The following is a 23399-nucleotide window of genomic DNA, read 5'->3' as shown; positions in this document are numbered from 1 at the left end:
TCAGTGGGTTGTATCTGTGGGTTAATTTACTCGCCGAGCCCTTCGTTGCAAGCGACGGGTTCGACGAGAACGATGACCGGTGCTTGAGGTACCTAAAAGCACTGTTAGTGGATCGGGAGGATCCGAAATGACGTGTTTTGGGCGACGTCGACATTCGGTCAGCAGGATCGGGAATGATCATATCTAATGTGTATGGCCTATACTTTACATAGGAATAGCCCCTGAAACTACCACCGAATAGGTAGGAATAGGTAAATATTCACAAATAACACTTATAAAGATATCGATAAATATACCATAATCAGCTCGCACTAGGTATAGGGGTAGGTACAGTCCCTCAAGGTACCTGTATCTATGAAATATTGTAATCACTTAATATCAGGTGGGTATCTTTAGAAAAAAGTTATCCGAGTCTTGACTTTTTTAAATTATTATACATACATTGGCTTGGCGCCTCATCTGGATTCGCCAAGAATATTCAACAATATATTCCATTTTTCTCCTACCTATGCTGATAGCCCTGAGAAGCTATACCAGCGTTACCCTAGCGTGTAGGTGAGCTCTCGGGGTTCAAACCAGAGGTGTTGCTAACTGGCCCTAGCAAGAGCAGTGCTTCGCAGAATCTATCACCGTATCGGAAACGTGACCCACTGAGAAGATCTAGCGAGAAGCTCAGTGGGATTATATCCCATGAACGACGTTGATCATTACAGATCACGTGGTAAAGTCATCTACATTCAGCAGTAATAAGCAGAAACAAATGAAAATCCTTTGTTGAATGGGTAGCCCAAGGAATACAACAACAATACAAATGCATAATATCAAATCAATATTTAGTTTTTACAACAATTTACAATTTTTGTATGTTTTGTTCAATTTCAACAAGTGAATATAGTTGCGGTTTCGATTTTGGGAATAAATCTCGTAGTTATTTTAATAAAAACCGCAACTACTCCTAAAACCTTTTTTAGTTATTATTCACATATTATTTGTTTACGTATATGAAGCGGGAATTTTTTTATCTGCTCACCTGTATTCTGGCCTCAGGTAGCCCGATTTTTGCTGCGAGTCTTTCTCTTGCGAACACGTCCGGGTAATGCGTCCTTTCGAATTCTGTAAATAGAAAATAAATTATATACGTATTAATAAATAGATATGTATTGGACATGTCGTCTTCTCGCATTAAAACTGTATAATCTCAAAACTTACTAATTTTACGGGAGAGTGTTTTAAAGGTTTAACGTGTGATATTTTTAATATTAATCATCTTTGCAATATTTATTTTTTGTTTTTAAATGGTTACATTATCTGTCTTTTAAAGTAAGATAAAATTATGTATTAATTTTGTTAATAGTCAAACATAGGTAAACTATGTAAAAAAAAAAAATATACGCTCTTTTGACAGTATTTATGAGAAAAATACTGGTGATACCAAATGATTCCGCATATTAACTCAATTTCGAATATTTTTAGAAATTGTACACTTTTAATGTGAAAAGGCGATATATGAAATGCAGATAGAAGATATGAAATACAACAGAAGAACATTTTAGAAGTCGTCGTGCCCTAAATGATAAGACGTCCGGTGCACTCGTGTTGAGCGATGCACCGGTGTTCGAATCTCAGGCGGGTACCAATTTTTCTAATGAATTACGAGTACGTACTCAACAAATGTTCGCGATTGACTTCCACGGTGAGAGATATTGATATATTTATGAGAGATATTTATGAGGAAAATACTGGTGATACCAAATGATTCCGCATATTAACTCAATTTCGAATATTTTTGGATATTGTACACTTTTAATGCGAAAAGACAATGTCTAGAGAACAGAAATTCAATACAGTTAACTTCCTATACCACGGTAGATACGTTCCGACAAAGTCCCGTCTTGTGCGAAACCGTGCTATATGAAACTAGAAGACAGTACTAAAATATAATATTTTTTCTGAATGAAACATCTCAACTATTCCTGTATGCATTTTTTACCTATTATACATAAAAAAATAAGCAATAATATTATGGTTATTCCCATATATTGTGTATTCATAGTGCATAATGTAATTTTCTAAATAATTTTAAACAAAAATCTCGTTATTTTGTTGTAGATAGTATTTTGTTGTAGTAGCGTAGTATAAGAGGGTTTTAGTTTTTTTTTCTTTTTTTTGGAGTGGAACCGTGTTGTGAAATACCATGTTATACCTGTTCTTTATTATAGCTCTCAGATATGTGTGTGGTATCAGTCTAGAATAGCACACTACATCTTTGGCGGAGTGATGGTGAAAGGCGATTCACCATGTGGCGGGTAGCCATCATATAACGCAAGATAATTGACAGATGCCTGAATCTCGCTTACGACATTTTCAAGATAAAGCGCATATATACAAGTTCCGAACAACAACATTCGGACCGTCGGTCTATCGAGCAATATCATCCGCTCGGTGGAAGATCTTCCCTTTGTCGTATAGGTATATCCCCCCAAACTGGTGACTCCGACGTGATGAGGCAGTGAAGTTGCGTGCCGTAGGACCAGGAAGCGCGGTGAGTCGGCTGCGATGGTCCTGTTGAGGCTGCGATGCTGGCTTGCTGTGAGACGACTGTCAATGACGTGCTTTTATCTGCGTGAATGCGGGGGGGATTGTGGTAACCGAAGTTCTTGATGCGCTGATGATGAATCAGAAGGTTGCGTGTTCACATCTCGTCGCAGGTCACCAGTTTGGGGGGATATATACGACAAAGGGAAGATCTTCCACCGAGCGGGAAGGAAAGATCTTTAACAGAGAATGGGCAAAACCTTCGTTGGGTGCTACACAAGTGTACTGCTACAAATCAAGACGACATTGGACTCCAGCATCAATGTCGCTATCCACTGCGCAGAGGACAGGAAAGAATGGAGGAACATAGTCCGAACAAAAAGGCTCCGGAAAGGTCACGACCCTCAGCACTGAGGAACACGATGCAAGGAGGAGGACTGCGATCACCAATCAGCATTTAGTAGTACAATGCTCCCTATTTCCGCCGAAGCGGACACTCATTTCGATTTGAAAGCTTGGACAGTCGTCATACAATATAATCGATTGATTCGATATTGGGAGTCAAATCGATTTAAAATAAGCGAATTTACAGGAACTTGATGTAGCAACGTTGTGATTTGTGAAAATTGTGTTAAAATCGATGAAACGACATTAGAAAGGATACAAACAACTATACTGCTTAACGTGCGATTATTAATAAATGATTCGTCTATTATCAAAGGTGGCAATCTGTGCATTTGGACAAAAAAATGTTATTGATATGTCAATACAGATTGATTTGAATATAATCGTCTCCTTCAAAGAATACGGTTCAAAACCTGCATTAAATAAAGGTTAATACCTATTATTTATAACCTGTTATTTATCTAAGATGTCGTTCAGAAGAGTTTTGTGACTGCCAATGGAATACAAAGTCAATAATTCGTTTTTCTGATTTACCAATAATTGTCCAAAAGTCACATTGCCGGCTTTGATAATAGTCGACTCAAATACACATTACACATTCAACAGTTTAAAATTTAATAACTGACTAATAATTGGTCAGGGTTGAATAAAAAACTGACCTCTCTCCAAACTGTCGATTTGCTCGTTGGTGAAGCTAGTGCGGTTTCTCTGCAGTTTCCGTTTTAGTCTGAGTCGTGCTGCGTCGTCATCAGCACCGCTCGAACCAGCATTCGAGTTGTCTCCGGAACCGGTCTCGTCAGAATGTATACCTTCGAGACCTTCAAGAGGCTCCTCGTCTGTAAAAAGAGATTATTGTTTCAATTACTTTAGCTACAGGATTTGTAACATCATTCCTCTAGTATTTTTCTAAGAAATAGCGGTGTTGCCATACTATTAACTTTAAAATCCACACTCCGCAGTCAGACGATTCATTCATATACCCGAATATAGTAAAGCTTGTATATAATTCATATATAAACACTGAAGAAAAAATGATGAAACAAAAATGATAAAGGCAAAATTATGTCTTAAACATAACTTCAATTGAACTAATAGAATAAATAAATTAAAGAAGTATTTTAAAACGGTTAAAAAAGTTTTTTACGTACAAATCTATGTCATTCATGTAACCACTCAGGATTTACTTAATTAAAGTACATAATTTTAACAAAAAAGTGTAGTCGAAATTAAATTAAATTAAAATTCTCAGATCTTGATCAAATTTGATAGGGCCAAAGGTGATGTTTGGACCAAATGAGAATATCTCTATATATAAAAATGAATTGCTGTTCGTTAGTTTTTTTATTTTTATTTTTTTTATTGCCTTTGTAGGCAGACGAGCATACGGCCCACCTGATGGTGAGTGGTTACCGTCGCCCATGGGCTTCAGCAATGCCAGGGGCAGAGCCAAGCCGCTGCCTACCTAGTCTCGCTAAAACTCGAGAACGGCTGGACCGATTTGGCTAATTTTGGTCTTGAATTATTCGTGGAAGTCCAAGGAAGGTTTAAAAGGTGAGAAAATATAAAAAACTCTGTTTTTTGTTTTTCCTTTGATGTGTACCCTTGATGTGTCTTTTATTTATCGATTGAGGCACTACGAAGTCTGCCGGGTCAGCTAGTTTCAAATAAAAAGATAAGAATCAACAAAATCTGGTCACCCAGAAAAAAAGTTCTAAGGTAATAATACACATAAAAAAGTACTCGATTTTTTTTAAAGTTGGTCTAAAAGACGACCCCTATAGCATTTCAGAAAATAATCATGTAAGAGTTGCACCAAATAAGAGTGTCTAATGCTTTATTTAAACGAAATTAATTGTTTCTAATAAGCTAACAAAATACAGACTTCTGTATAATTCTGCTACATTTATGTGTACAAATAGTAAGTTAAGCAACAAAAGTCTATAAAGACAATTCAACTGGAAGCTAAATCTTGAGTAGCTTGCAAGCTTAACTTTCCGAGAGGCTCCAAATATCTTGCTGTAAAGTTACGAACCGCGAAGTGAGCACGACAATAATTAATTCTGCAAACAAACGGATCCCGATAACCGCCGAATTTATACGACTTGAGGATTTTAATCTTTTACTTAAAGCGAGATCTCCAGTTGGCAATTTGCCGTCTTCTTCGTACTCGTTGTGAAGTTGCAACGTGTAAGCGAGAAGGAACGTTCAGTTATTCCTCGGATGCCGTGCTAAGGGTGTTTGTGCGTCCTTATCCGAGCACCGTGGAAGCTCCCGATTAAAACTTGCCTGAATTATTGAGGTAATAATTTATTTGCGAATGGCTAATCGCGGGGAAAAGTGAATAAATAATAAAATCGCTTTAGTAGTTTAGTTTGAGGTTTCTATTATCCATCAGCAATCTTTTCAAGAAACAATTGAGTATGCAATTTCGAAAAGGTCACATGTCGCATATTTTGTCAAATACGTTTTTTCATATACATGTAGTTTTGAGGCTTACCTACTACACCCATTTTATAATAATTCCAGTAATTTTCAATTGCTAATTAACACTAAAATATATCTCAAAAGTTAATAATTGAAATTTTACACCGCTTTAGAAAATAATCAGTTTTTTTTCATTTCCTGAACATTTTACATTTTCAGAGATGTGCCCTTTTCGAAATTGCATATTCAATTACACACGCGGTTTATTTAAAAAAAGAGACATTTATTCCACGTTGAAATGAATAAAATAAAACAAGAGGAAATGGAAGGACAAATGGAAGATCATCCACAGAGCGGGTAAAATTGCTCGGTAGACCGACGGTCCAAATGTTATTGTTCGGAACTTGTATATACATGTGTATATATATACTTGTATGTAAGCTTATCTCGAAAATGTCGTTAGCAAGATTTAGGCAACTGTTGTTGACTGAAGACAAGATCCGCTATAATTTTGATAAATTCCTTAAAGTTTAAAGTATGCGCTTGGTAATGAAAATTTATTCACCTTATTGTGTATACCTACGTGTATTATTTTTTCTCAATCATTTTAAACTTTACGACTACAGCCTACAGCCATTGCCAATGCACGAGTCCACCTCATGAATATGTGCGACAGAGTTCGCGACGCGGAGTCTGTGTGTTCTGGAAGCCACTAATATTAGCTGTGATATGATGTCATTTGTTTCATATATTCAGGCAGATATTAGAGAGAGTAGAGAGGATGATCATGTGGTCGAATAGATCCTGGGTATGAAAGTAGACGGTAATGTGAGGAGGGGGCGTCCTAAAATGACTTGGATGCACCTTGGATGGGATTTGCGAGATTAGGGTGAGTGCAGAGATGATATGTGGTAGGCTTGAATGGAAAAAGATAACTTGCTGCGCCGATCCCACATAGAAGGTAGATGAAGAAGATTTATTCAAAGATTGGAACTTGAATAGTTAACTTAGTAAATAGTAGTAGTTTAGTTTGTTTAGTAGTTTTTAAATAGTGGGAGGCGGCATTTTCGTTGGTGCTTCGTTGCACTCTGATAACCACTTGACATTAGAAGGATCGTGGGCTCATCCAGCCACGTCCACGTCAACCTAAGCACGTTTAGGTCGACGTCTATCTAAGCAAACAGAAATACCTTTGTTGACAGTTGAGTATTTGTAGACAGTTGATAATTTGTAAGACAATTAAATGGTGATCGAATGATCTAATATGAAAATTAAACTTTTATAAAAAAATTATAATCCATGACCATGAACACTTTATATTATCGTAGTTTTTTTGCCCTACCAGATCGCTGGTAGCGTAAGGGGCTATTTCAGCTACGCTTAGATGGGTATCGTAAATCGGTGGTCTGTGGATATTGGTACTTAATGTCAAGATAATTTTCGCTATATGAGTTATTAAATTTATCAATTGATTCCAAGTCAACGTGGTTCTAATTAGATAATCACGGAGTTCCAGTCAATAATTCATACATACATAAATGTTTTACATTCATATGTCGATTATAGATGAATGCTGATTGAAGTTCAAGTTACCTAAACTTTTTGAGAAATGCCAAGGATTAGAAATTTGTTCAAAAGTCACAGTTACTAAAAGAGTGACTGCTAAACTTCAGACCACTACTTAGCCAGTAATTGATCTAATAGGTACGTATTGTATGTTCGAACTGGTATACCAACAATCCGTCGACTGCTGTTGCGAAGCAGTCACGCGTTCAGCAAATGGTTTGAAAAGGTCAACCGTTCTATTGTAACTGACTTCTAGAGGTATGCTATTTTATGGTTCCTCTAAATAACCCAATCTGTATACAGCGTCTCCTCAATTACTTCGGACACGTGGCCCGACGAAATCCTGACAACTTGGAAACATTAATAGTTGTAGGTCACGTGGAAGGAAAGAGAAGTCGAGGAAGATCGCCAACCAGGTGGACGGAAATTGTCAAGGAGGCCACAAACACCAGCGTCCCGGGCGCCATTAAGCAGGCCGAATGCAGGCAACATTAGAGGAAGATGGTGCAAAGACTAGACCAAGGTGGTCACGACCCTCAGCAACGAGAAAGCGACGAAGAAGAAATAACCCCAGCTGATTCTTGGGTTAAGAAAGCGGAAAGTAAGTCGTCAAAAGCAGACCTAGTGGCGCACTGTGAAGACAATCGAACTAATCTGGCCAGAAGTAAAATACTGTTAAGCCCTCTACCATACCTTACGGCCTTTGATCCTTAATGAAAGAATAATGAGTTTCGACATTATCTGCCTAATTACAGAAAATATATAGCTCTCAAATACTGAAAACATTTGAAAGCAGAAGGAATTTAGAAACGCAAACAAAACCGTGAAATATACAGCACGTTGTATAAATCATATATTTTATCTATCTATCTATCTATCTATCTATCTATCTATCTATCTATCTATCTATCTATAAGATATTTTGTGGTGTGTCCGCTTTGATAAATGACAATCGAACTAACCTGGCTCCAAGTAAAATACTGTTAAAGCCCTCTACCATACCTTACGGCCTTTGATCCTTAATGGAAGAATAATGAGTTTCGACATTATCTGCCTAATTACAGAAAATATATAGCTCTCAAATACTGAAAACATTTGAAAGCAGAAGGAATTTAGAAACGCAAACAAAACCGTGAAATATACAGCACGTTGTATAAATCATATATTTTATCTATCTATCTATCTATCTATCTATCTATCTATCTATCTATCTATCTATCTATAAGATATTTTGTGGTGTGTCCGCTTTGATAAATGACAATCGAACTAACCTGGCTCCAAGTAAAATACTGTTAAAGCCCTCTACCATACCTTACGGCCTTTGATCCTTAATGGAAGAATAATGAGTCTCGACATTATCTGCCTAATTGCAGAAAATATATAGCTCTCAAATACTGAAAACATTTGAAAGCAGAACGAATTTAGAAACGCAAACAAAATCGTGAAATATATACAGCATGTTCTATATTTATATATTTTATCATTTTATATATTTTAATCATATATTTTATCTACCTATCTATCTATCTATAAGATATTTTGTGGTGTGTCCGCTTTGATAAATCCGTAAGTCTCCGCGGGACATGGCGGGACGGTCGCTCCGCGTCGCGTTCTCTTCCACTTCCTACTCCGACCGAACTTTATTGATATTTTTATTCATATTGGGCATGTGAGCTAACGGCTCAGCGACAAGTGGATATTGTTACGCGCTGGGGTTAGGGATAAATAAAATTCCACCAAAGTACAACTTAAACTGTGTTCAACACTTAAAACACTTAATCACTTCACAAACACTTTAAAATTCTCAATTCGCTTGTTTCACTTCGCTTCGGGTGATCCGTTCGCTGTTTCGTTTCAAGTAGTTCCGATTACTGACTGACTGCGTGCCATCCCTGCAACGCTTTTATAGCTGATGTCTCATCCCTAGAATTATCGAGAATATTGCATACATCTCTAGTAGTAGTTTCCGCTCTCTGTCAATAGATAGCTTTGTACTTCTCGAGCGTTCTGGGTGCTACTAGATGATATAAGTAGTAACTTGGCTATTTTTTTAGCCTAGCTTCGCCCCGCGGCGTCACCTGTGGTACAACAATAATCGCGGGACTCAGCTATCAATAATAAAATTTAACGTTTCCGAACCGAAGCGAGGGCGTGTCGCTAGTATTAAATATAAAAAAAATGTGTGCGTGTACTAGTGTACACACGTAAGAAGTGAAACTTGTTTATGGCCTTATTTTTCGAAAAATGATCTACATGCAACTTTCTAGAAATTGGTTAAATAAAGTTAAATTAGATAAAGTTTAAACAAAAGGATTTTATTATCATAGACATGAATACAAAAAAGTTAAATTAGATAAAGTTTAAACAAAAGGATTTTATTATCATAGACATGAATACAAAACAGATGGCGCGTAACGGAAAAAAGTGACGCGTAACCGAAAAATGTGACGGTAAATTTTTTTCCAACGCCGATAAGGAAGTTTCACTTCAAAACATCGAAACGTGAATGCCGCGGTTCGTCCTCGTGAAGTTGACGTTCCAATTGCACTGGCATAGCTTTCATGTTGCCTTCCAAATCAGATTGAATAGCTCTTAGTCGTAAAGTGTATAACATATAACTTGCAGGGTTTGATGTACGCATTTCTATTTAATACGTACCTGTTTGGAATATGTTAAAGATATTGCCTCATAATGCAATAAGGCTAATTTTTAATTAAAGTTTTTCTTAGATGCACTGTTTTGATCTTTGTTCTACCCCATCCATTATCCAGTTATGGTATTTTAACAGACCAGACAGAAATTGTAGAACACATACGAAATCTTACAATTTTTTTAAATTAACCAATATTCAATTATTATAATAATATATTGAGCAAATAATAGTATACACAACATACTGGCACTTTAAATTTACAGCTGCGATCAACTCAAAAATAAATGACAAGTATCAAGATGTGAGTGTCGCGGTATAGTCTCGAGGGAGGGTGGAGGGGTCGGGGACCGGGAGGGGTGGGCCCGTAACGAGGGCGTTCATGCAGAAACTGACGATAACAGCCCAGCCTACCACGTAACCCTGCCGACTGTGATAGCCTTATCGTGAACTTAAAAATGTATGGCTCAATAATAGAGTGCCGTTTCTGATGAGGTGCTCTTTAATTTGGCGGAGTGGGCACCTGGACAGATTACGAGGATTTAGGACCTAATCGGGGATTTAATTTTGTTCGGTATTCACAATTCCGGTAGCAAAATTGCTATGAGGATAACTTTGTTAGATGTTCAATTTAAACAATAGATAAAATTCGTTAACGTTATCTAGTTTTATTTCATACTAGCCGACCCGGCAGACTTCGTAGTGCCTCAATCGATAAATAAAAGACCTAAACTTTTGTATAAAATAAACTAAAATAAAACAAATAAAAGGAATTCGTCCGAGGGGGGGGGGGGACACATCAAAGGAAAAACAAAATTGTTATTTATATTTAATTCCTAGCATTTTCATATTTATCTACCTTTTAATCCTTCTCTGGACTTCCACAAATTATTCAAGACCAAAATTAGTCAAATCGGTCCAACCGTTCTCGAGTTTTAGCGAGACTAACGAACAGCAATTCATTTTTATATATATAGATAGATAGAAGATAGATAGATAGATTAAAATTCATTCTTCATTTTAATTTTTTTGTACCTAACATTTTTTGTTAGGAACTATAAGAATTTTCTTTTATTTTTTTCTAAATTCCATGGTAAGGGACACGAACGCACTACAAGCTCTGAATGTTTTTGTAACACCCACTCACACGACACATCCGTAGTATGAAGGGGTTTATATTTCGTAGTAGCTTGCATTCGCATTTTGACATATCGAGTAAGGTATTATTAGCGCGTGACTTGATTTATATACGAGCTTAGAGTGGTTATCTGGCTGTTTCGAGTTCATCATTTGGCCACAATATCTTATCTTATACTTTTAAACGAGCAATTCTTGTATATTATATAATATATGTATATAATCTGAATCTCGGAAACGGCTCCAACGATTTTCATAAAATTTAGTATACAGGGGATTTCGGGGGCGATAAATCGATCGAGCTACGATTTATTTTCAGACAATGTAGTTTTATTCCTGTTTTCAATAATCAACTCTTCCCGACATATATTGGCGAATAATAATACTATTTTTCTTAATTGAGGGCAACTAATCGCTTTAAAGACACAACAAGAAGGCGTTATCAAAAAAAAAAACCGTCATCATCTAGTAATACTGACTTTCGAATGCAGAGATTTCAAAATTTTATGAATTACGTTCAAATAAATGTCTAGGTATTCTTATTTATGGAATGTTTTCTCATGAGTTAGTAATTTCTAAAGAACGCACGAACAAAATCGTTAGCCTTAATAGACACTAAGTAAGGTCAGTAGAAATAATTTTTAAAGACATTCGTTAAAATAGTAGTTTATGGATAAACTATCTATACATATAAATAAAATTGGAGTCTGTTGTAACATTAAAATAACCGCTTTTTACTACGTGCATATGAATATATATACGGTATATACACCAAAATAACATATTATTTAAAAAAAATTGTTTGTCTGTCTGTCTGTCTGTTTGTTCCGGCTAATCTCTGGTACGGCTGGACCGGTTTTGACGAGACTTTCACTGATAGATATCTGATTATCTAAAGAGCAACTTAGGCTACTTTTTTTTAGACTAGCTTCGCCCCGTGGCGTCATCCGCGGTAGGAAAATAACCGCGGGTAACATCGCGGGACTCTACTATAATTAATAAAATTTAATGTTTCCGAAGCGAAGCGAGGGCGGGTCGCTAGTATTAAATAAAAATTAGCTTTACTGAGCTAATTGTATGCGCCGAACCTAGGCTTTGGTACATTACATAAATAAATAAAAACGAGTTATTAAATTTGATTTTTAGTAATTTCTTTCGAAATTGGAAATTGTCAAAGTTAATATTTTCGTTTTAAGGTGAAATCGAAGTCTCATTTGCACTGAAGTAACTCTAATAATCCAAATGGTAAATACATGACTGCTTTCATAGTTACAGACATCGGTCGTAGACAGATCACGAAATCTCAACGTCAGAAAAACACTATAAAGCATATGTTCTTTATTTAAAAGCGTAACTTCTTACTTGAAACCAGCAATCAAAACGCACAGATATTTTTTTATAAATTGCAACAAAAAACAAAAAAATTAACAAAATTATTTTCTTTCACAAATGATTCCGTAATCGTAAGCTCTCTGCGTCGCGTTGACAGCAAATCTAATTTGTTGTATCAGAAGCCATCTGTCAACGTAACGAACATTAATGTTACATGAAGGTGCAGATCTATATCAGATAATAGACGTGTTGGTATCTCTATTTTCTGTCACTCAAAATCCGGGATGGTACACATTATCATATTAAGCAATGCGATTTTTTTTATTTCGTGGGGCTTCTCGTATGAGATCATTTTGAAAGCAACTTGAATTTAATTTTAAGCATATAGATTATAAAATTTCTGAAATTTTTAAACATAATTAAATTGAAAATGAAGCCTTTTGTTGATGAAATTACAGCTTGGCGGCCAATTGTTGAGGTAAAATGCGATAAAAACCTTTGATAAATTATTAAAATAATTTTTATTACGAACTAGCTGACCCGGCAGACTTCGCAGTGCCTCAATCGATAAATAAAAGTCCTAAACTTTTGTATAAAATAAATATAAAACAAACAAAAGGAAACAAAAGAAAATTGTTATTTTTATTTCATTCCGAGCATTTCATATTTATCTACCTTTTAAACCTTCTCTGGACTTCCATAAACAATTCAAAACCAAAATTAGCCAAATCGGTCCAGCCGTTCTCGAGTTTTAGCGAGACTAACGTACAGCAATTCATTTTTATATATATAGATAGATAGATAATATTTATCAATATTTATAACTTTCCCAAATAAAACCTCCGGCTTTTCCCGCACGAAATTCAAGATGGCGCCGCACTATAAACAAAACGCGCTCGGTGTTGCCTTATCGCTAAAATATCGTCAGCGTGACATGTATTCCATTCCCTATTATTCCCCTGTGTCTTCCCTTCATACGACGGCGTTTTGTTTCACTATATAAATAATATCTTGATGGAAACGTGCTTTTCGGAATAAATAGCTTTCGGCGCGTGTTTTGGCTGGCTGTTCAATGTGTGACTAATGTTTGTATGCGATCATTTAAATGTGTAAGAATGCTTTCATAAAAATCGCTTAGTATGTTTTCTCAGTGTAAATTTAACTGTGAATTAAGCGCTCAGTTTTCCCGTTGTACACTAATGTTTTTTTTTTTGTATTGCTTAGATGTGTGGACGAGCTCACAGCCCACCTAGTGTTAGGTGGTTACTGGAGCCCATAGACATCTACGACGTAAATGCGTCACACACCTTGAGATATAAGTTCTAAGGTCCCAAGTATAGTTACAACGGCTGCCCCACCCTTCAAACCGAAACGCATTACTGATTCACGGCAGAAATAGGCAGGGTGGTGGTACCTACCCGTGCGGACTCACAAGAGGTCCTACCGCCAGTGAAAAAGCTTACTCTAGCGGATTGGGATGTTTATTATAATTATTATCACGGCAAAGATTTTTTTTATTTTTTACAATATATGACGTGCTGTAATTTATCTTGGTAATGCTATGTTAGATAATCCTTGGACGGGACCATGTTTAAAAAAAAATGTTTTAAAGAAACACTAACGTGTGTTTCGCAAATGATACTTTACTTATTAATTGCTGTAATAGCTGTCTCTTTAAGGTTAATATCTATCTTAATTAACTATTTTAGTCGTAAAAGGGATTCATCTTTTATATTAATAATAAAACGTTTGTAGAAACCGCTCAGTTGGAAATAGTTATAAGCACTTTTCATCTTTCAGTCAGGTGTTTGTAGGTTATTGGCACGTAATATGATTTTAGTTTTACAGTTAACTTTATAGTACCTACCTTTGTTGAACACAGACGATGATTACTCAGAGTTTTACTATCGGCTATAAATCTGAGGTTAGATTAAGAGGTTTTTTACGAACGATAGGCTTAGCAATCAGCAAGTTAGCGTAGGTATAAGTGCGCAGATGAGCTTCTCATTAAGGCAGTAGTACGTGATGGTTTTTGACTGGTGGTAGGACCTCTTCTGAGTCCGCATGGGTAGGAACCACCACCCCGCCTCTGCCGTGAAGCAGTAATGCGTTTAGGTTTGAAGGGTAGGGTCGTCGTTGTACTGTAAAAACTGAGACCTCATATCTCAAGGTGGGTAGCGACATTTACGTTGTAGATGTCTATGGACGCCGGTAACCAGTTAACACCGCCACACATCTATTCAATAACAAAAAAAAAAAAACGGTGGACGATCTAATTAATGGTTGACCTGGTGTTAACTAGTTTCCAATGGCCGCCTTGATAAATGTGATTAAAGTTTTAATCGCTTCATATAAAGTATATCGTGTTTAGTATGATAGAAATTACGGTGACTCCTTTTTGTACGACTACTATAAAATAAGCTATAGCTTTTGTTAGATGGAGTCTCACATACTAACCTTTCAATGATTAGTCGAATAGATAGTAATATATAATGTAATATTTTTTTATTGCATAGATTTGTGTACGAGCTCACGGCCAACCTGATATTGAGTGGTTATCGGAGCCCATAGACATCTACAACGTAAATGCCGCCACCCACCTTGAGATATAAGTTCTAAGGTCTTAGTATAGTTACAACGGCTGCCCCGTCCTTCAAACCGAAACGTATTACTGCTTCACGGCAGAAATAGGCAGATCGTTGAGCGAGCGAAATTAATAAAATAAAATGTTACGTTATCATTGGTTTTGTATTCATATCGGTTACGTGTCGCACCTGTGCCCAGTCGAGCGTCGCAGCGAGCCCTTTCCCGCCGCTCTCGACAAAATGGCCGGCGCGTGACTAAAATCATAATTTATCTTTGTTCGTTCACAGCGCCGGTTTTAATATTCATATAGTAGTAATATGTGCTTAACGTAATTTTATTTAAGTCCTAAACGTTTTTAAATGAGGAGCAGTTTTTGAAGTTTCCATTTTTTTAATTTTTCAACTATGAATCGTCATGCTTTTTAAGTTTTTTTTTCCCTACCTATGCTGATAGCCTTGAGAGGTTATTTCAGCTTTTCTTTGACGTTTAGGGGAGCTCACGGGGCTCAAATCGGAGGTGTTGCTAACACTGGCCTTAGCAAGAGTAGTACTTCGCAGAATCTACGACCGGATCGGAAAGGCGACCCACTGAGAAGATCCGACGAGAAACTCAGTGGGCTGTGTCTATAGGTAATATTCAAAATGCAATTCCTTTTTAGTCCTAAACCGTTTTTAAATGAGGAGCACATTCTTAAAATTTCCGTTGATTTTTCAATTAAGAACCGTCATGCTTTATAAGTTCATAAAAAAAAATTGGGCTATGTTATCTCATTGGTATTTTCTATAGCATCTATCTCTCACTCATTCTCCTTCAAGCTACAACTCCCGTATAGTTACGCACTCAAATATCATTAGATAATTTTTTATCGTTTTCCAAAGATTTCTTCATACCGAATTTCGAACCGCCAAACCAACTTGTGACGTAATGTTTGCTCTTTTGTCCTTTATAAATTGCGACACTATTAATTAAATATAAATAGTTTTATGTACCGGTTAATCTGATAAGAGAACAAGAATACAAAAATCTATGTTGTCTTTACTGTTTCATTGCCATTGGGCAGTAGAAGCAACTGCGACCTACCAGAGCTTTAGACGGTTGAATTATCAATGAACCACAAGATCGTAGCTACTTTCCGTAGCTCATGGTCATCAGCAATATCGGGGACTCGGTTAAGCCGCTGCTTTGTAAATCTTCTTTTATGGTTAATTATAGTAGAATTTTGAAGTTGGCTGGTTGATGTGTTTGTTTTCAGTTTCTATTAGCTTATTGTGCCGAGATAGGTAATCATTAAGAAAGCCATGCCGCGACCAACACGATCAAATCTTTCCCGACGAAGCCGTAATGCAACTAGGATTCGAAACATTGCGAGTGAAAGGACTGAAGAAGAACAAGAAATAAAAATATAATAATAATAATAACAACTCTCAACTCTTACTGCTGGTAGGCCCTCTTGTGAGTCCGCGCGGGTAGGTACCACCACCCTGCCTATTTCTGCCGTGAAGCAGTAATGCGTTTCGGTTTGAAGGGCGGGGCAGTCGTTGTAACTATACTGAGACCTTAGAACTGATATCTCAAGGTGGGTGGCGCATTTACGTTGTAGATGTCTATGGGCTTCAGTAACCACTTAACACCAGGCGGGCTTTGAGCTCGTCCACCCATCTAAGCAATAAAAAAAAATAATAAAAAACTAAAATACATGGCCAAAAAGGAATCATTAAAATACTTGCTTTTTTAATTTGTATTAATTATCCATATAAAAAAATGACCTTGATAAAATCAGAAGTCAGCTCATTTATTGCTTCTAAGGCGGAACAAAGTTCGCCGGGTCAGCTAGTAGTAGTTCATAAATGACAGCGAGATCTCTTCTTCGGAAGTTGGATAACATGTAAGCCTGTGCTATTCGCAGACATTCCGCGGCACACTAGTATGTGGTATGAGTACACATGACGTGTGGGTGGAGCACCGGGGCGGCAGTAATAAGCGCGCGGGGCCCCGCCCACAACGAAGCTTTTTGTTATTTATTATTTTACCATTTGCGTTACCACGGCTAGCCTTTTTGTGATGCGGTTTGCCGATAGTAGGCCGACCGGTTTTAATCGTGAATATTCTTCGGTTGATGTTAAGATGTCTTGCGTGATAATAACGCAACAGCTGTTATAATTTTCTTTTAGGTAAACATTGGAATTAATATAAATGCAACATTTCTAAAACTAATCTTATGTATTAATTTTTTATATTCGAAAATCAATTAAAGATTTTTAAATGTTATTGTACCGACACAAATTGAGGATATAATAACTAGTGTGGGCTTACTAAACTTACCCACGTCTAAGCCAACCTTCAATTGAAACATGATGCAACGTGATGAAACGTAATTAAAATTATATTGTATCATACGTTTATTTATTGAAAATATTCAAAATATTTATCAACGTTGACTCTGCTATCGGTACCTAAGCTTTCGGTAGAGAGTAATCATGTTCTTTGCTAAGCCAACTCAAGTCTGGAGATGGACCGGCGATACAAATTATAAGACTTTACTTCCTGTTGACATTCTTACTTATACTGGTATACACGTTTTTAAAAAAAATGGCAATTAAGCATAGGTATCTTTTTTTAATCTACCTATTCGCTGGATTCGCTGATTTCTCTAGTTACGCCCGGATGGGTAGGCGAGTTCACGGGCTCAATCTGAGAGAATTTTCTAACACTAGCCATATCAAGAACAGTCCTTTGTAGAATCTCGACCCATCCAGAAAGGAACTCAGTTGCCTGTGTCTATAGTGTCTATTTACGATAGCAAACAGAACTTCGTAGATAAAAATAAGTGTGTAACAAAATCACTTCAATCCCAAAATAAGCCACTTGATTTTCATTGAGTTGCATAATAATAATAGCAGTAGGTTAGTACCTACCTACCTACCTACCTACCTACCTACCTACTACTACTACCCACTTACTAGTGTAATTATCAATTTATGTACTCGTAACACACGTATGTATCTATGACCGATTCTACGGAAGGTATTTGAATCCCATCGTGTGAGTCTTTATGTCCTCTGGGGAGTAAGTGACCTGTGGAATTCTAAGATGGCACCATACTATCTTTGTTATCATCGAACTGCCCACAAAATCAGGACTAAGTACAGAAGAAAGAAAAATAGTTAAGTAATAGTTAATAACTAAAAGTTTATCAGCCTAAAAACTGAATCACTTGGGAAATACGCATCTATGATTACGCTTGTGCATAGTAAATTCCAAAATAGAGTGAAACTAGTAAAGTTTCATTTCTTTAAGCTGTACCCTAATAGATTTTCTCAGACATCTGATAGTTGTATATATATTTTTTATTTTATTTTATTTTATTTTATTTTATTTTATTTTATTTTATTTTATTTTATTTTATTTTATTTTATTTTATTTTATTTTTATTTTATTTATTGGGTACCAACATGTTATACATCAGCACAGAACATTACAGGTATCATATACATTGATTTCACACTAAATGCTAACACAATTACATAATTATAAATAGATAATCAAACATTGAGAGGGAGAAATATTTTTGAAATCGATTATGAAAGTATGACTTCTTTGTGAAGTTCAGTAGAAAGTGAAGCATTGAGCTTCCTGACAATGATACACTGGTTTAAAAAAAAGACATTTTTACTTTAAAATCTACTCACGCATATGTAAAAGTCATCTGCGTCCAAGAAAATTGTAAACTTTTCGAAACTTCGGCAGTAAAAAAAGCAATTTTAAACCGTACAAGTATAATAGTTTTTATAAAAAGAATCTTCGTCAAAATCTCGCAAAAATCAATGAAAATGGTATATCTATTTGTCATTATATAAAAAAACAAACGTCACTGTCAAACCAAAATCTGCTATGTGCAAAAACTCTATTTTGAATTAACGTGTACAAACATTTTCGTATAAAATTTTATATGAAGGTGAATTATTAAGAACTATATCAAATGAAAGCTATAGATAAATATTAAAGCTAACATAAATACTATATAACCGTTTTTTTAGGGCTGTGAACTATACGAAAAGGTCAAAAAGTAAAAACCTCAAAAAGTGCACATAGCATATTTTGGTTTGACAACGGCGAAAAACTATTAATTAATAAAGGATCCTTTATTAACAAATAATGTAAACTTGCTGAAAAGATACATAATATCTTATACCTTTAAACGAGCAATTCTTGTATATTAATATATATGTATATAATCTGAATCTCGGAAACGGCTCCAACGATTTTCATAAAATTTAGTATACAGTGGATTTTGGGGACGATAAATCGATCTAGCTACGATTTATTTTCATAAAATGTTGTTTTATTCGTGTTTTCAATAATCAACTCTTCCCGACATCTATTGGCGAATAATAATACTATTTTTCTTAATTGAGGGCCACTAACCGCTTTAAAGATACAACAAGATGGCGTTATCAAAAAAAAAAAACTAGCAAAGCTCGGTCATCATCTAGTGATAATTAAAAAATTAACATTGTAGACATTAAGCAGTAGACATTAAAATATGATGGGAAACCTATTGAAATTCACATATGAACATCCCAGAAACGAACCATATAAAAAAAACCCGTGGAAAGCCACTCAGACGTGCGCGGTACAGAGAGAGGCAAATTAACAGAGCTATAATTACACGTAAAACGTGCGAGTGGTGAGGGGAAAACGCCCCTTTACGAGCATTTTCATGTTTATAATCCTGTTTTATGCGTTATTGGGCCTGTACACCCTTTGTACGAACCGCTCCGGTAAACACGGTGCGCGCTTTTATCTTCAAACGTGTAATTATATGTGTAACGATGACTATGTTTGTGATTTCGTTTTAAGAGATGCTTTAGGGAGGAATTAGGCTGTTTAATTTTTTGGATCGAGCAAAAGCTGATGCGACCTCTTTAGTTTTGGCTAGGATATAAAGGAAGTTTTAACCGAAATTACTGGTGGTAGGACATGTCTTGAGTCGGTACCACCACCCTGCCTATTTAAGCCGTGAAGCAGTAATGCGTTTCGGTTTGAAGGGTGGGACAGCCGTTGTAAGTATACTGAGACCTTAGAACTTATATCTCAAGGTGAGTGGCGGCATTTGCTTTGTAGATGTCTATGGGCTCTGGTAACCACCTAACATCAGGTGGGCCGTGAGCTCGTCCACCCATCTGTTACTGCTTCACGGCAGAAATAGGCAGGGTGGTGGTACCTACCCGAGCGGACTCACAAGAGGTCCTACCACCAGTAAAAAAGTTTCTTAAGCTTCCATCAGAACTGGGAAAATCTTATGAGACAGTGTATTTATTCCACTGCGGGTGGAAATATAAAATAATTTCATAAAAATTTGCATGTCATAATAAGTAAACACATATTTGGTTTGAATTTCGTCGAAAATGAAGTCGTCGTGGCCTAACGGATAAGACGTCCGGTGCATTCGTGTTGAAGCGATGCACCGGTGTTCGAATCCCGCAGGCGGGTACCAATTTTTCTAATGAAATACGTACTCAACAAATGTTCACGATTGACTTCCACGGTGAAGGAATAACATCGTGTAATAAAAATGAAACCCGCAAAATTATAATTTGCGTAATTACTGGTGGTAGGACCTCTTGTGAGTCCGCACGGGTAGGTACCACCGCCCCGCCTATTTCTGCCGTGAAGCAGTAATGCGTTTCGGTTTGAAGGGTGGGGCAGCCGTTGTGACTATACTGAGACCTTAGAACTATATCTCAAGGTGTGTGGCGCATTTACGTTGTAGATGTCTATGGGCTCCAGTAACCACTTAACATCAGGTGGGCTGTGAGCTCGTCCACACAATAAGCAATAAAAAAAAAAAAAAAAATCCTTTTTTTTACAAGCATTTTAGGTTTTTGAATAAGATTGATTGATACTTAGTAAATAAATTGATTTAACTGTTTCTAGACTTAGCTACATCACATTATTGCGCGGAATTCTATCTAATATGATACTTCTCGTAAATTATTTTAAAACTCAGTGACACCAGCACAAATGCAGGCGGCAGGGTAGTTTTAAAAAAAATTCTTGGCAACATTTAAAAAAAATTAAACTCAAAAAAATAATATCGAGCTATCAAAATTTTCAGTAATAACGTGCACCCTAATCAATCGAACACACACGAGGAAGGGTTACACGTAATGAAGGCGGATTTAATTGGTATTTTGCTCGCGTGTATGCCTTCAGTGCGCGGGGGAATCTCGTCCCGTCCCGGGACCAAGCACCGCGGTTATGTACTTACCGCTTGCTTGAATCGTTGCGGTCCGGAGATTAGTTAAACTGGATTAGAAATGTTTGACAGCTCTCTCTAAGTTGGGGCTTTATTGTATAACGTTAGACGTCCGGTATACCATGATACCGGCGTTTAGATATATGTAGGTATATGTCAATATTGAATTAGATATTTTAAAAAAAAACCTATTTTGCACAAAGAATTAGCATTGCTATCCAGCGTGGAAATGCTGCCAGCCTTCTGGGAACGCTGCCAACTGGCGGTGAGCTAATGCAGATTTTCTATTTATAAGTAGCTTTACCTAAATAATTACTAATTTATTTTTTTATTTTTTTATTGCCCTTGTAGGCAGACGAGCATACGGCCCACCTGATGGTGAGTGGTTACCGTCGCCCATGGACTTCAGCAATGCCAGGGGCAGAGCCTAGCCGCTGCCTACCGCTTAATACTCTCTATAAAATATTTGTTTAACTTTTCGCTGGTATTCAACGATATTAGCTAACAGACGATTCATTCTATAAAAGACAAGATCTTGATGATGCTTGGTCTGCTCTAGTCCTTTTAAGAATGTTGTTGTAGTCACTACAAAGAATTTACAATAATAAATGTATATAGGTACAATTAAAAATATATATATCTAAAAAAATATTTTACTTCCACGTTTTTGAAGTTTGTTAAACAACTAATGTACCTATAACAATCATTTTAAATCTTACAATTGATTGAATCTTACAAATGTAGAGCAAACATAAGATCAAAAGGAGTGATTGAATTAATATTTAAGTGTATCAATATACACACTCGTCTATATGCCTTTAATTTAGAGCGTCTCGTAAAGCATACATAAACTTGAAAGCATATAGCGGCGGGTACATATGTGCCGCGGTATGTCGGAGAGTTCAAAGCGCGACCGACGCGACGTCGGCCCTTTGATATAGCAACGGGTACATGTGGATTGGTACCTAAGCACAGCTTTTCTATTTTGGTATTATCTTTAAGGTGTATGTATTCTATGGGTATTTAAAAGGAGCTTTAAAATATCATTAAGCGACTTCAAAAAAGGAGGAGGTTCTCAATTCGACTGTTTTTTTAATGTGTTTGTTACCTCATAACTTTTGACTGGGTGAATCGATTTTGATGATTCTTTTTTTATTAGAAAATTGATAATGGTTATAATTCTGATAATGGTATCCATTAGAAAACCATATAAGTCTTAAATTTGCATTAAATACGTGCGCGACAAATAGATGAATAACTCAATAACTCAATATCACGACAACCGATTTCGATGATTATTGTTTTTAGTGTATATTAATTTGTTTTGGAATATCATTTTTTTTCTATTTGAAGTCGGTTTTTGTTAAAGCATTTCTATTTACTTAATTCAATTTTCTTTATTCAATTACCGCATAGGTACCGCAATTGTTGATGCATTATATTGTTGTATTTTAGGCACCAATATTTTACCCGTCCCGTGAAATAAGCAAGTGTTTGTTTATGGGAGTAAAATTTTAATTCAATTTACCTGTATTTAATAGTAAAATTATAGATTTAGCTTAGCAATCATAGATTTAGTTTAGCAAATTTGCAATATGGGCATGTTTAAAATTGTTCTAAAAATTAATTGCATTTTAAATTGTATTGATTGTTTTAAAGTAGTCAATTAAAGATTTAAAATTTTCATTATATAATTTAAGCCGTTGCATTTAGAAATTACCTGTCGTAAATATTTTCTGTGAAAAAAATTTATTGAAATACGTAACAATTATTATTTTCTTTGCTATTTAGCTTATACATATATTTTATTAGGAAATTTTCGTTTATCTTGTGACGACTATAACGATTTACTGCAACGACCGCAACTGTATCAAACACCATTTCCAGCGATGAATCACTTCATTTCCCCCGGAACCTCAAGGCGACGAAATGCCACAATAACTCACGCGTCCTATAAATAAATATTCAACGGTACCGCCATACATCTCACTAATTTACTACTACTGAACCCCATAATAACCATTTATCCAAGAGCCCCGGGAATAAATATCTAGAGACATTTTTCTTCAGCTTATCTTGGGCGTCCAGACGGTGTGACGTCTCTTTCTCTCTTAAAGGTCGTGGTATAGTTGCATTTCACCTCTGCAGCATTTTATCGCGCTGTATTCCCACCCTTCGGTGCGTTTTATTTAGTTTTCGCCCCCGTAATGGCTTTTTCTTTCCGTTCTTTGACCTTGTCTGTTTGTCTCCGGTGCTAAGAATGTTAGTAGTTTTCGTTAGGGAATTCCTTGCGAGTTTTGTGGTCGTATTGACCTCGTTAATGGACTACGGAGTTCCGCGTTCGATTTTAGTTGAACCCGTGTTGAGTGAAATCAACGTTCTATTGTATATAGTATTGCTTTTAGTTATATTGTAGTATTAAATTTTTGTAGTTAAACAATTTTGTTTTAAGATATGAAGAATGTCTTAAAATCTGTTTTAAGCTGTTATTGTTTTGGTTATATT

At 36.1% G+C, this 23399-nt stretch overlaps 1 protein-coding gene and 1 long non-coding RNA gene across 3 annotated transcripts in view; both read right to left on the bottom strand.

Moving 5' to 3' along the window:
* LOC101745187 (paired box protein Pax-6) overlaps nucleotides 1-23399 on the bottom strand; it is an 81971-nt gene that overhangs the window by 6000 nt on the left and 52572 nt on the right. For both annotated transcript variants that reach the window (XM_062672018.1, XM_021348736.3), the window contains exons 6-7: nucleotides 3600-3776; nucleotides 1031-1113 (exon numbers count right to left, since the gene is read on the bottom strand). In XM_062672018.1, coding sequence (XP_062528002.1) covers nucleotides 1031-1113; nucleotides 3600-3776 — 260 coding nt within the window. The remainder of the gene's footprint in view (nucleotides 1-1030; nucleotides 1114-3599; nucleotides 3777-23399) is intronic.
* Nucleotides 12041-18466, bottom strand: LOC134200087 (uncharacterized). Its single transcript, XR_009974843.1, has 2 exons — nucleotides 18325-18466; nucleotides 12041-12235 (listed from the first exon to the last, which is right to left on the bottom strand). It is a non-coding gene; the product is annotated as an uncharacterized LOC134200087 (long non-coding RNA).

The sequence above is a fragment of the Bombyx mori genome, chromosome 14 (assembly GCF_030269925.1).
Source record: "Bombyx mori chromosome 14, ASM3026992v2".
NCBI classification, from domain to species: Eukaryota; Metazoa; Arthropoda; class Insecta; order Lepidoptera; family Bombycidae; genus Bombyx; species Bombyx mori.
This window is presented reverse-complemented; position numbering and strand designations above follow the sequence as displayed.